This window comes from Lonchura striata, chromosome 13 (assembly GCF_050655825.1).
Source record: "Lonchura striata isolate lonStrDom1 chromosome 13, ASM5065582v1, whole genome shotgun sequence".
NCBI classification, from domain to species: Eukaryota; Metazoa; Chordata; class Aves; order Passeriformes; family Estrildidae; genus Lonchura; species Lonchura striata.
This window is the reverse complement of record NC_140715.1, coordinates 9,339,314-9,353,470: the sequence shown is the minus strand read 5'-3', so window position 1 is coordinate 9,353,470 and position 14,157 is coordinate 9,339,314. Positions and strand designations below refer to the sequence as shown.

The 14,157-nt window shown below is 36.8% G+C and overlaps 1 protein-coding gene across 19 annotated transcripts in view; it reads right to left on the bottom strand.

Annotated features, from left to right (window-relative positions):
• ATP10B (ATPase phospholipid transporting 10B (putative)) overlaps nt 1-14,157 on the bottom strand; it is a 227,591-nt gene that overhangs the window by 179,828 nt on the left and 33,606 nt on the right. For 11 of the 19 annotated variants that reach the window (XM_085591030.1, XM_085591032.1, XM_085591024.1 and 8 more), the window contains 2 exons: nt 14,100-14,157; nt 9,686-9,774 (listed from right to left, as the gene is read on the bottom strand). In XM_085591030.1, the coding sequence (XP_085447156.1) occupies nt 9,686-9,774; nt 14,100-14,141 (131 nt within the window). In that variant the 5' untranslated portion in view covers nt 14,142-14,157. The other 8 variants (XM_085591039.1, XM_085591040.1, XM_085591041.1 and 5 more) reach the window with 2 other exon arrangements.

Sequence of the window (14,157 nt, the reverse complement as noted above, 5' to 3'; positions counted from 1 at the left end):
CAAAATTCAGCAATTGTCCTCTGTCTTCAGCCTCCTAATAGCTGCATTTCTCCCTTATGTTCTTCACTCACTTTAGCACCCTCTTTTTTCTGTCCCTTTCTGATAGTTTATTTTCCCTTCTTTGGAACTGTGTCTCCATCAGCTATCAAAACTGTCACTGTCTTCTTAATTCCTAACTACTTTAAAACCCTGTCAAACATCTTCTAACCTGACCAAGTAACATTACTGATTTTCTCTCAGTTTCTCTGTGAAACTGAATCAAGTGGCAGCTTCAGGTTGTCAGAGAGTTTGCTTGTGCTGTCATCCAACGGTGTGATTGCAAGAGTTCTCTCTTTTAAAAAGGAAAATTTGAGACAGAGTGGAAGTTTTTTGAAGGGATCTGGTTTATCCAGTCCACTGTGCCACGACTATTTGTTATGGATGGTCTTCTATTCACCTTGCTTATAGCTACTAGTTGCCAAAGGAGGCTGTATCTGTATATATCCCACATCATTCCTGTTGCCCAGGAAAAGATAATTATTTTTTAATTCTTTCTTTTAGTTAAATTGCCTAAAATTGCAAAGGTTCCACACTGTAGCCTGTAAAATATTTGATTAGGGTGGCTCTTTGAGTGGGTGTTTAGCAGCCCAGCTTTGAGGCAGGAGGGTGTGTGAGCAGATGCAACAGCATCTGAAGGAAAAAACATCAGTGGGAGCCAAAGCACTGCACTGTGAGTCCAGCACTGATGGAAAACCCTGGAGGTTCCGTGGGCAGCTGTGCACACACTCCCACACAGATCCAGCTGTTCTGGAAGGAGCCCTGGGGGCAAATCAGGCTCTCTAGCAGTAGCTGAGCAGACTTAGGAGCAAAACAAAGAGCCACACTGACAGTGGAGGTGTTGCCTGAAGAATCCCACTCCCATTTCACATCTCCATAACCACACCACTAATGGTGTTAACAGGAACACATATGGAACTTTTTGGTAGATGAGCCAAGAGCCTAAACAAGCATGGCAAAGGGACTACAAGCAAGCTGTACAGTAAGTCAAGAACAGAATACGTTTCATATAATGCTTGAAATGTTACTGGGTATTTTGTCAGTCCATTTATTTTCAGTTCCAGAGAAAATATTCACTTAATATACAAAAAACCCCAAACAACTAAAGTATCCAAGTTCCTGTACCAAACTTTTCAACTCTAGATAAGACTGAAACATATTTCATATTCATATTGTGTTAAGGTGAATTTGCTATCACTGCAGCTTATAATGCAATGGAGGAGTGAAATAATTGCTTTGTGTACTCAGTAGCCTGAAATTTTGAGCAAATCTGTCGTATTATTCATGAAGTTCTGCCATATGTGGATAGAAACTAGTTGGAAGAATAAAATGTCTGTATCTCTAGTCCAAGTCAGTGCAATTCCTATGCTAGGTAAGGATATTATTTACTACAATGCAAGAAACAGAACTGATATTTCATGTTTTTGTCAAGATCAGTGTTTTAAAACAGGAATTCTTTTTATGTCTTTTTTGCTTTCCAATTAATCCTTTACCAAACCAGACATACAGGACAAATGAGAGTACTGTCAGAGTTTTAAAAGGGCTATCTTTGTCTATTTGATATATACAGAAGTAATGTGTTGCACACAGATAATCTAAAAGCCCAGACATTCATGGTGTTAGTACTCATGGCTAATACTCAAGTATAAATTAGATATGTAATTACAAAGTGTCTTTTTCACATCATTAAATTTAAAGAATTATCTTGCTTAGAAAAGCTCAGCCGAGTTTAACTGACAGACTGATGCTGAAAAACAACCACTTCAAAGAATTGCTTAAATTATCTAATATTTAAAGAACGTCTCCCCTTTAGAAGCCAGATTAACAGATCTTCAAGTTATGTGTTGCAATCTGCATAAGATGGAATGCAATACTTGTAAATACGATGATTGCTTTTATTGTGTCATGACATTTGTTGCAATGGGTTTTGAAATATTAATTATTTACATTAATTGATAGCAATGTGATTTAAACACTAGATATAATTTGAATTTTCACAGAACAAAAGCATTATTTGAAGTTTTTAATAAATGACATGTTATTTGCTAGAAACACTTGACAAGAAGAAACAAGCCTGTATTAACTTCAAATCTTTTTATATTAATATCACTCCTATTTATTGCACACTATACTAATAGACAATAAATCCTCAGAGGGGAAAATCTTATTTTAAAAATAATAGCTTACCTCATAAGTTGTGTAAACAACCCTTTTATTGTTGTTTCACCTCTAGCATTCATTGGATTTGACATATGAAAAATATTTAAGTAGCTTTTATAATTTAGTTTGTACATAGTTTTCAAAATTAGAGAATATAATTTACCAATAAATTCAAATGTAGTACATGGGCAAACCCTAATATACATCAACAGATACTCATGAATACACTGTAAAATGCATTTTAATAATTGCTCAAAAATAAAAACAATCAGAAAACATAAAATCTCTAAGGGGGTGAATATTTTAATGTGCTGTGCTTTTAGTCACATTATTCAACCAGACTGTGACTAAGACAAATCTGCCCTGTGCCTCTTCTAAGAAATGACAAATGGAGTGGTCCTTTTCTAATCAATTTATGGAACTGCCAACATCAATAGAGCTCCTGCTTTCATCTCTGGTACACAAGAGCTAAAGTTGTCCACTTTTTTTTTTAAGAATTTCTGTAAAATTGACTTAAACCACAACATTAATATGAGCCTGCCCTGATCTGCAGAAATGGTTGTGTTTTAAATGACAGGAGTCACACTGGGCATCCTTGGCCTCCTACAGCCTGAAGACAGAACTTTGAATCTGGGCCTTGAGTACCAGACTTGGGATCTTTGTTTTGGTCTCACTACAGAGACAGGGAACTCCCTCCCTCCTCCATCCAGGCAGATGTGCCACACCTGAGCACAAATTCATTTCTGGATTTACAGCACACCACTCTGAGATTGCTGTTGACTCTGATACCAGAAGGAAGTCTCAAACCTTCAGTTTAGAGATTTTGGGGATTTGATGACCTCAAACTACAGTCTAGCATCATGGGAGTTTTAAAAGCATATAATGAAGTAATTTTTGGGTTTAAGCTCCTTATTTGTTTTAGAAGCTGAAAAATAACATAATTACTAAATCTATTATATTAGATGTTGTAAGGAGAGATATGAAAGTTGATATGTCTGAATATCTGGATTAAGGAATATAAGAGAATCTAAGACAACTGAAGATCATCCAAATTTAAATCTTGGATCATGTAAGATCATATACAGGGTATGTGGAGAAACTAAAAATATGGTGCAAATTGCACATCTCTAATGATATCAGGATTTCCAGGTGAGGGAAGGAACAGGCTGCTTAGTACCACTCTTCATTAACCCTGATCTCTGAAGGGCCTGTGCTCTCCTGCAGTGTCACAGCAGGAGAGAACAGGGGGTACAATGAGAGCCAGGACTTAAAGCACAGCAGGATGGGTCAGTGTTGCTGTGTTCAGGGACAGACACCCTACACCCAGGCCAGGGCAGCAGCCTGGAATTTCAGGAGATCCAGTCCGTGAGGAGCAGGCAGCCTGTTCCCTTCCAGAGGAGATCCTTTCCCCATATTCACATCAAGCCTTTTTCTCCCTCTCTATCTAGCAGCAGGGATCAGGAAAAATAGCTGGATGTTTGATCAAAATCTTAATTACAACAAAAAACCAAACTGATTTGCAGTTTTCATCTCCTTCTCTGCACTTACTTCTTTGCAAACTATAATTGCTGAAGTGGCATTTCATAAGAGGATTCTGCCTGTGACATTCAGACATACTGGCATTTGAAAAAGGACTAAAGATACACAAAGGCAACTCACAGAATCTCTCTGGAACTGCACAATCTGGTCAGTTTATTATTTATCCTTCAGTAGAAGTAGTGGAGTAAAAATAACCCTAATCTGAGGGGGGAAATTTTTTTTTTTTTGAAAATCTGATTGTCTCTTAACTCTTACCTCCTGCCAAGCACTGACAATTCTGTCAATCATGGGTTTTTAATTCTGGGTACCATAGACCAGAGCTATTGTGACAGAACAGGGTGGATAAAATGAGACACACAGTCCAATAGGAGCCTAAAGGTTGTGTCATGATATCAGGTGTTTTTAAAATAAAAGTAAATAGATAGTCTCAACAGGAATATGGTGACTAAGTGAACCAGCATAACAGATGCTTGAACCCAAGACTCTTTACTTTGTAGAGGTCCTTATGAGATAATTTTCCAACCTATGGACATAGAATATAATGAATTAATGCTTCAATGTCGTGGAAATCCCATGGCTTTCATTTTAAAATACTGATTCCACAAAGTGCACGTTCTAATTATGTGGCGAAAGTGAAAGTAACTATAAACCAGCTCCTCATTAGTATAAGAAAGGTAAAAACCAACAAAGAGAATCTAAGGCAGTTTTTCTAACACATCTCTCCCCATTTGAATATAGAATTAAAGATAGACAGCACTCCAGTTGCATTTCTGCTATATCCTCATTTTCTATAACAATAAGAAAGTGAATTTAATCATATGTGGCAATAAAAAGGTGAGAAAATTTCAGGCAGTGGGACTCATGAAACAAAACCACCAAAAAAGACCTACCATGGCACAGCAGAGAGATCTGCAGTAGCTTTTATATTCTGTTTGAGTACACATTCTCAGCTATGCCATGTTTTGAAATCTAGTGCTGTCATTTTGAAAATGAATAAAGTATATCCTTATTCCTCACTATGAATCATCAGTTTGCATTTAAAAAAATAGGAAAAAAAAAAAGGCAAAATAAAGCAGAGAGTTTAAAGCTTATAGAGAAATAGGGGGATGGGGACAGGGAGGAACCTCTTGAAACAGCCCAAAGAAGCTTTGATCTTTATTGTGAATTGATCCTGTGATTTCTGAATTGCGTAAGAACATCAAAGTATCTTTTAAAAATTTCTTTTAATATGCTTCAATCTAACCCTTAAAACCCTGTCAGATTAATGCTTTGCAATGCAATTAGCAAAACATTTGAGCAATATTATTATTTTGGCTTTTATTCCTTTTTTTTTTGGCTAAAACAAGAGCAGATCACTGTCTATATTGTTAATTCTTGTAAATTCAAATGGAAAGACATATTTATGATAGGGCTTTCTTTTTAAAGCAACCTTTGTTTTCAAGCCAAATTTCTGTGGACTGGTACTCAGCACATTCTGAATAAAGTTAGATCCTCCCACACTGAAAAGATTCCATGTCAGGCAAGCAAAATTGATTGCCTATCATTTTTAGAATCTTGCTTCTCAATATGGAAAAGTATGCACACAGTCTGCTAGATAACTTGTCTCTGAAAATTAGGTGAAACTTAGACTGAGAAAGTGATATTTTTGATATGGAAATAATTAGTAAGAGGTACTTACAAACAAGAAAACTTTTCTTAATTGTACATTATAAATGCTATTTAATGGTAACTGAGTAAGAGGCTTTCCATAGGCTTTTGATGAAAACATAAAGCTACTCAGCTCATTTGAAATATTTACATTTTATAATGATAAAATAAAATGGAAAATTTGCTTTTCTAAGTCCCTGTAAGTTTTCATATTTGAGAAGCTTTTTTCTCTAGACCATGCCACCTTTAATAAAGTTAATAATTTCAGTTAAGACTCCTAGTTTAGAAGCTATCAATTGTAATATAGTTCAAAAATTGCAAAATCAGTATAGACTGTTGAATAAAAAATAAGAAATAAATATTTATTCTACTTTTTAAAGAAATATATTTGAGCAGCTTGGATTCAGGATTAAAATGATACATTAAAATAATTTTGCTAATGATTACTGCTTTTCATCTACTGTGATCTTCTTTGCTCTATAGTTAATTTTCTTGGCTATTCCAGTGGATGATCAACCTGAAAAATATTGAGAAATATCCACAAGAAAAGTCAACAGAGCAGGTTTATCAAAAGTTAAAAGTGAGAATACTAATGTTATAAAAAAGCAACAGCATTTCAATATGCATGTGATCCTGAGGCACACCATGAGGAGAGCTCAAGATTAACAGAGTGCACACACACATCCAAAAAGAAAATGGACTGGCTAAAAGAGAAGCAGAGCAGCATCAGACCACACAGCAACAGGAAAAACAGCATTATTGAAGCTACAGCTCCTTCTCCAGCACACGTTCAAAGGACTCCTCCAGAAGAGGATAATAGGAACAGCTCCTCTGAAAGAACTGAGCTCTGTAGCAGCTCATTAGTTCAGCTGAATTCTTTTCTACTGGATTACATAAAAGATTTCTTAACAACAATGTCATTAAAATGAAATTCCTATCAAAAGGAAAAGTGGCAAAGACAACCACAATGGAAACCTGGTCTTGAAAAGAGCATCGCAGGAGCTGTGCTGAAGACTGTAAATAATTTGAACATAATAGCTGATGTTTCCTCACCATCTCCTATGATTCTGTCCTTTCTGACTTCACTTATGTTTGAAGTGCTGGTTTTGACCTTGCCTTGGAAAGAATGTTGTGATTCGCTAGAGACAGTAATGTTTATTCTAACTTCTGGTTTTCAGAATTTTCTGATATAGCTGCTGCAGGCACCTGCAGCACATTGGGCTGTATTCTCTATGTTCTATTGCCACACATATCCCACAGGACTGTCAGAAATAACTTTGGGGACTCCAAATTTTAGTGGGAATAACTCATGGTTCTGCTTCTGTTAAGACAAAATTAATATTGCCATGTGATACTGCACTGAAAGGGAATGCACATTCTATGGTGAGGATAAATGGGTTTTGTACAGCTCAGGAAAGGAGGAAAGAAAAGTTGACTCAGTCACAAAGCCAATCAACTCTGTAGATGACACTTGAGACAGAGAAAGTGTTACATTTTCTCCTGGACACTGTTTGGCAATGTCGATGTTGGAATTTATTGAATTTTACTTCATGGACACTGTAGAATTTACAGTCATGTAGCAAAGATTTCAAAACCTCCTTATTTTCTTAGCAGCCTGAATCACTGCACTTGTCTGTACAGCTCAGATTGCCAGAACAGCCTAATCAGGGCAGTTCAGGGGCCATGAAAATATCTGATTATCCATCCACACTATCCCCTTAGAGCCCCACACCACCACATCTGAAGCAGTTCAGATACTTGACCATTGCCTCAATTACTTTACATATTTCAGAGCAATACAGACATATTGTATCTGTTTTCAGTATAATTCAAGGCTGGAAGATATACAGAGATACTATATTCCTTGGCAATGGAGGCAGTTCTCCGTGATTTTGAGGTTTCTTCCATTTAATTTTTAAAAGAAGAAGCATTGTCAATGTAAAAGGAAGCATGGGCATGGGGTTCCACAAATGTATTTTCTTAGTCCCTAATTTAATATTGTCCTGGGAGACAAAATAAAGATTAGGGTTATTCAATTTGCAGACTAAGAGAGAATGCCGGTAGTTAGGAAGATATGCTCAGAACTCATATTGATCTCAACAAAAGGGAAATTTGGTCTGGAAAAAAAGGATTCTATTGAAAAGAGTAAGATAAATACCTAGCAAGAAATTTTTAATTCTGTAAAAGATGTTCTAGGGACTGCAATGGATCCTTAGTTAGGTATATTTTTTGATAATAAGTACAGTCAGCCACTTTAATATGATATAGAAACAGATCTGTACGAGGCATGAAGTTGGTTTTCTGCTCTTGTACTGACATTGAACACACCCCAGCGAATGCTTCAGATCTGATTTTAGGCACTGTCAGTTGGAATACCATGAAGAGGACAGGGATAATGACACAAGAGTTAGAAGCAGGTCCTAAAGGTGCTGAATTTCTTGCACAGGGAATTGAACAGATTGAAGGATAGTATTGTAAGAGGCTTCATAAGAAACTCCTGGGGAGTGGTAAGGAGCAATCTGCTCTTGTCACTTGGTAAAAAAACAGAACAAGAAATAATAGCAAAAAATTTCAGGAAGGAGTCAGGTGAGCCATTAGGAAAAAAGCAGTGAGGACAATGTCTCTGTGAGCCTCCCTGTAAAGCTGAAACTCCATCCATTTATGGAGACCACAGTGACTTACACAACCTGTGAGGAGCAGCACCACCAGCACTCCTGGAGACACGGAAAGAGAGGACACAAGGTGACTTTCTGGTGTTTGTCTTTTGTATTGAAACTGAGTTATGACATAAGAAACGTGTGATTAAACCTTGTTCTTTTTAATGGGGTGGGGGGGGCCTGGTGTGGGAGAAGGGAAGAAAACCCCTAAAATATAATGAGTACATGAGCTCTTCTACTATACATACTATCAATGTGCACAGAATATCCATCTGCAAACAGACATCATCCTGAGTCCCAAAAACTGATCTCAGGATGTGAAACACAGACTCCAGGGTCACTTTTAAGTTGCTGGTTTTAACTTTCATTTCAGAAACCTGGCTAGAATGATTCAAGAATGTCTTGTGATTCAGAATATTTCTGCAGCATTACCATAGCAACCTGAACTGATAGAAAAAGTGAATATAAAAATATATTGAGACATCTTTTAAGAAAAGAAAAAACAATGAAAATAGAATATAAAATAATGGAAATGGTACACTTGCACATTATCTACATACTGAAATTCAGTAAATGGATCCTGTGAAAGCACTAAGGGTATATTCTTCTACTGCTGAATACAGCAGTATTTACTTCTCAATATTGACACCAGTCCAGTAATAACTGTTTAAAGTCAACAAATAAAAGCATCATTGAAAAGCAAGATGGCTGTTGGCTTCTGATCACCATTATGAAAGAAGTTTTTATCCATCCTTCACCCTCCTCTCAGTTACAAAATACAGATAAACATTATTCTTACTACTTAGCTCATCTGAGGACTTCTTGCTTGCTTTTAGGGATTAATGTTTGATTTAACTTCCCAAATTCCCCAAAAATTTCTCTTTCTTTAAACTTCACTAATTATAAAAATATGTCTTAAGCTTTTTTCTTACTTCTTCCCCTTTCTTATGCACCATAATTCATTTTGAAAACAGGTGTTGCAGTTAGACATGTGAGATTTAGACAATTCAGATTATTAATGGCAGAACATTTCCCTTTAATATCTTAATCACTGTCTTCTGAGGTTATGGTTACCTCATTTTGAATTTCAGAGGCCTCTATTTATCCAATTTCTCTAAGAGGTACCAAAAGTACTACTGAATTTCAATTTCTCTAATCCTTAATTCTCTTTTAATTTCCCTGAAATACAAAACATAGGCACAATTTATTTTCAAACATACCTTTTGACCTTGGCCTGATCAGACCAATTGTTTCATAGCTACTACACCCTTCCATTCTCACCTAATTCAGAAGTGGTTTTTTATCTGGACACTAAATTTCAGTTGTGAACTCATTTTTCCTTGAGTCAGAACCAGTCCAGGCAGGGAGACAGGAACTTCTATTGCCTGGACAGCCTGGATCCTTTCTCCTGTGAGAAAAATGGTGGTTAAGGTAGGGGAAGGAAAAGAAGAGTAATGATCTGGATTCAGAGACCTCCAGCAGTTCTACATCATAATTACAAAAGGACATGAATGTGAGTCCTTCTGCTCTATTGACCCCAGGGCAGGTAGGTAAAGCTGACTCTTCCTTCCAATGATTATTTCTAGGTAGTACAGAGTCAAATGTGTTGAAGTGGTAGAATTACATGATGCTGACAAGTTTCTTACCTACTAGATGCTTGGTGAGCATGGAATTCCCTCAGGAGATAACTTTTCCAGATGGCTCCATCCCTTCTCTGATATGCCTTAGGGTTGCACTGAATTAAACACCAATATGTTATGCATGAATTTGCTCAAGGAATTCCTTCTCTGTTCATCACTGATGGTTAATTGACCACAAAATTTCATTTGTATATAAAAAAGAGCTCAAATTAAAAATATTTTTCCAGAAAAGCTTTAAATTAAAAAATATTAATTCTAGGATTAATTTTTATTTTGACTTATAAGGCTAGTTTGCTTTTCATGTGAAACAATATAATTTGCTTTAAAAATACAATCAGCGTTTGTAAAAATTCTTCAATAATGTCATGTAAAGAGCTCAGTATTTACAGACTGCTTTCTAAGAGATGTTTTTGCTAGCATTCTCTTTTTAATAGTCACAATATTATCTATTATTACATAAACTGATGTGAATCCTTTGCTTTGGCAGAAGCAGGATATCATGAATCCCACTGAGTTGCCGGAAGCTTTCAGGATCATGCAGAGGAAGCAAGAAGCTCCTTGAAGATCTGCCTGCTACTTTTGTGCTTTTGTTTATATTATTTAACAGTTTACTAACTTCAGAGAAGAGAGATACATACACACTACTGCATTTTCCTGTTCCCACCTATCCTGGTACACAGGACAAAGCAAAAACTTTTGCCCTTCCTGGCCTTCTGTGTTCCAAACACAACCTGCTTAACTGGAATTAGCATTTTAGGTGTCCTTCAGGATTTCTGAATGGACTGGAAAGCTCCATACATCAGCTGTACCACAGGAGTCTACAACTCCCCAAATGCCTATGCAAATCTCTTCTGCTTTTGAACTGCAGCAGAGAAAAGCACCAACATATCCAGAACACTTAATACCACAGTCTTGGTATTATGATAAATCCTGTCTCAATTTAACAAGAGTTTAGTTAATCACAACATCATGTCTAGAACATTCTCTTTTCTAATATATTACAGCAGACATCTTGTTCTCTTATATGGCTCCAAATGGCAAAAGGGAGGAAAGCATCTCTAGCTGCAAATGTACAAAACAGAGAAGTGTACCCAGCCAGGAGAAGGTGTTTTAACACTGAACTGCCCCTAGTCATGAAACTTGTCCTTAAGTTACCATAGTACTGCATAAATATTGCTTTATTGCCTTCATGACCCGGTTACTCATTGCCTCCAGGTCACCAATGCTGCTGCTCCCACTGGAAGCTTTCCACAGCTGTGGAAATTATTTCAGGTGCATCTTCTGCACACCTGGCAGTTTAGGGTCAGTCTCAGTTGTGTCAGTGACACACATAGCAGAGCAAGGTGCTTTACAGGTAGATCAGAGTAGAGCAGCACAATGGACTCTGGAGCAGCACCCCTGTGCTTTCACTGAAGGTTCAGGGAATCTCCTGGCAGATGGAGGCAAGTATACTCACATTATGGCAATTCCATTTTCCTAATGAGGCCATTGCAAAAACATCAATATAGAGCAGCCCAGCTGGCTGCAGTGTCTTGGCATCTAGGATTAGGAAAGTGCAAAAATATTCCTCTTGCTCTACAGACTCTCCTTTGTCACCATAAAGGTGACAAAGTTCTTGGATGGCATATTGTCTCCTGGTTTTCAGATGAGAGATTCTTTATTCCTCTTCGTTTTTCACTAAATAATTTCACTACTGGGAGCTGAATTTTCCTTTATTGAAATACAATTAATTGAGAGTTTTTAAAGACAATATTGCCAAAGCTGTTTTCAGAGATTAGAAATAATCAACAACAGTGTTCTTTTGTGTGCTTCAATGGGAGATAATTAGCTGTATGTGGGCTAACAGTCAATGATTTAAATTATGGGATATTGCTGTACATATATGTGGCTCACAAGTTTGTTACTTCCTCCTCTTTAAAGTCCTGGCTTTTAGACAATCTCAAGGAACCACTTTTATTCCATTGTAACCCCTCAGCCCTCTCCCACAAGGGCCTCAGAAGAGCTCTGAGCATTTTTACAAGCTTGAAACTTGCCTTTAGCCCAAAATAAATAGGATAAGTATGAATTAAACATAGACTTTTCCCATATTGAATCAAATAGGCTGTATCTGGTGAATGGGGTAGCAGACCTGTCAGCTGGATATTTCAGCACAACACTTGTTATGTCCTCATAAAATCAGGTTTATAGTAATTGAACTTATTAGAGATACATTCAGCGATATTTTCTCAGTTGATTTCAATTTCATTTCTTATTTATTCTAGATTTCTAACAAATATAATCCATACATAACATGCATTCTTTTTATGTTGTTTATAAAAAAATTGAGATAAAGTGCATTCTCTAAATTATTCCCATCTATCAGCATGCCCCCAATTCCCTTCATTCAATTGTTAACACTGTTATAATGATGAAACAATAAAGGAGCATCTGGCTGGATTTTTTTGAAGCAAATAGCAGCTAGGTTTAGCTGAGGACTTCTAAGGTGCTACCAGAAGGTGAAGGGTGCACTGCTGTCCTCATGTATGAATGTACTGAATTTTCACGGTAGGAGAAATTTCCAATCACAGAAATCCCAAGCAGCTCGGGCTGATTACAGTTTGTTTGTTGTGCTTGACACCACAGGATAAATGAAAAGCTTTTTGGAAGGATACCCATTCCCCCTGGCATAGCATTCATTTAATGATATTCACAGTTATCTTTACAGCAAAGATACTGACTTATTATGAGCCATCACTGAGCTTGTGGTGCCATGGCTCTCACAAGAAATTGGCAAAATTGATACAGACTGCATCAAAATCAAGCTGTGTAAATTAGCTGTGTAGAGAGTTGCATAAAAGTGCATGTTAGGAATGGAGCTGGGGACACTCAGGCTGTTCTATATAGCACATATCAGTATGCAGTCACACGGTGAAACAGGAATATGGGGTTTTCACACAGATGTGTCCATGGCAACTGACAGACTATTTCCACTTGTCTCCAAAGATGTTTCCAGCAGAAAGGACTCCATTAAAACTCACAGATAAATCCACACTTGGAAAGGATACCAACCAAGAGTCTTTTTTAAACTTATATTCTGTTTTGACAGGGGCATGGGTCTTCTTTGTTTCACAAGCCAATTACCAGTCCATATTTATGGCAGAGAAAAAAAACCAAAAAAACAGTGGCAAGGTTTTCTATACACAGCATATAAAAATTAAAGAATTTAAGAATATTGTAAAATTATATTAAATTTAGATCATTTTGTATGCATCCACACAGTGAGTTATGACAGAAGGTTAAATGTCATCTATGAACACCAAGAATCAAAGTAATAAAAAAGTAGATTTTGGAACCCTTGACTGGAGCACAGAAACAAAAAGACCTCAGAGCATTGCTGGTCTTTCCCTGCCTGAAATAACTGCAATGTTATAATGCCCTTGAAACAGGTTTCCCAGAAGTGATGAGAAAAACTGAAAGAACACTGAGGAACAGCATGCTATGAAAAATCTGTGATCATTAGATTACGAGGAAATTATGCAGTTCAAGACAGCAAGAGGAATAAATCACACTTTGATTTTTTGATTAAGAAATTGCACAGATCTATTGCATGGATCACAATATTAAAATAAACTCAACATCCACTTCTAAAGCAGAGCATCTATTCCAAATTCATACCAAGCATATGCCACATCATGCAGTAAGTCTTTTAGTCTTTAAAAATGCCCCTTTAGTTTTTGCCCCAGCGTAGCAAACTTTCAGGGCTCTTCTGATTATTTGTATCATGGAATAACCTGTCTCTTCCAGTTCAACATTACCTTCATTGAAAAACAAGCAACACATTTCCCATTGAAGGTAGAAACTATTTTTTACTGCATGGATCTTCCATTATTTGTTTTGATTTTATCAGATTTAATTGTTTTAATTTTACCAGAATACTTTTTTTTCTTTTTTGCCAGTTCTTACCTTTTTAATAAGCTTTCTGACTTCTAAATCACATTTGTTCATTGATCAATCTGTCGCTCCATTCCCTACAGGCTCTCTGCATAATTGTGTTAGGAATTGTTATGAAGAGTGGTGGGGGTTTAGGTAATTCTTTGCCTTTTGCCCAGGCCTCTGGCAGTGGGCAGGAGCTTCATTGGAGTGGCCAGTATGCCAAACCCCACTCTCATTCACAATGTCTTTAATAATGGCTGATTCAGGCTATTGTAGAATGAATTATTTATTTAATAGACATAAAGCTAACAGACATACGACTCAAACAAACTAATACTACACAGGAATAAGGACAGAAAGAAACTACTAGTAGGTATATGTCTTTGCCCCACTCCCAGCAACACCCAACAAATTAACTAGAACAAATCCAAACCATAAATAACAACACATAGAACCAACAACTTTCATTATTTTACCTAATAACCTTTTGGCTGCAGCAAAATATTACCTCATCTCTCACACCTGTGATATTCTTCTCTTGAGCAGTCATTCACCCAGAAGGTTTC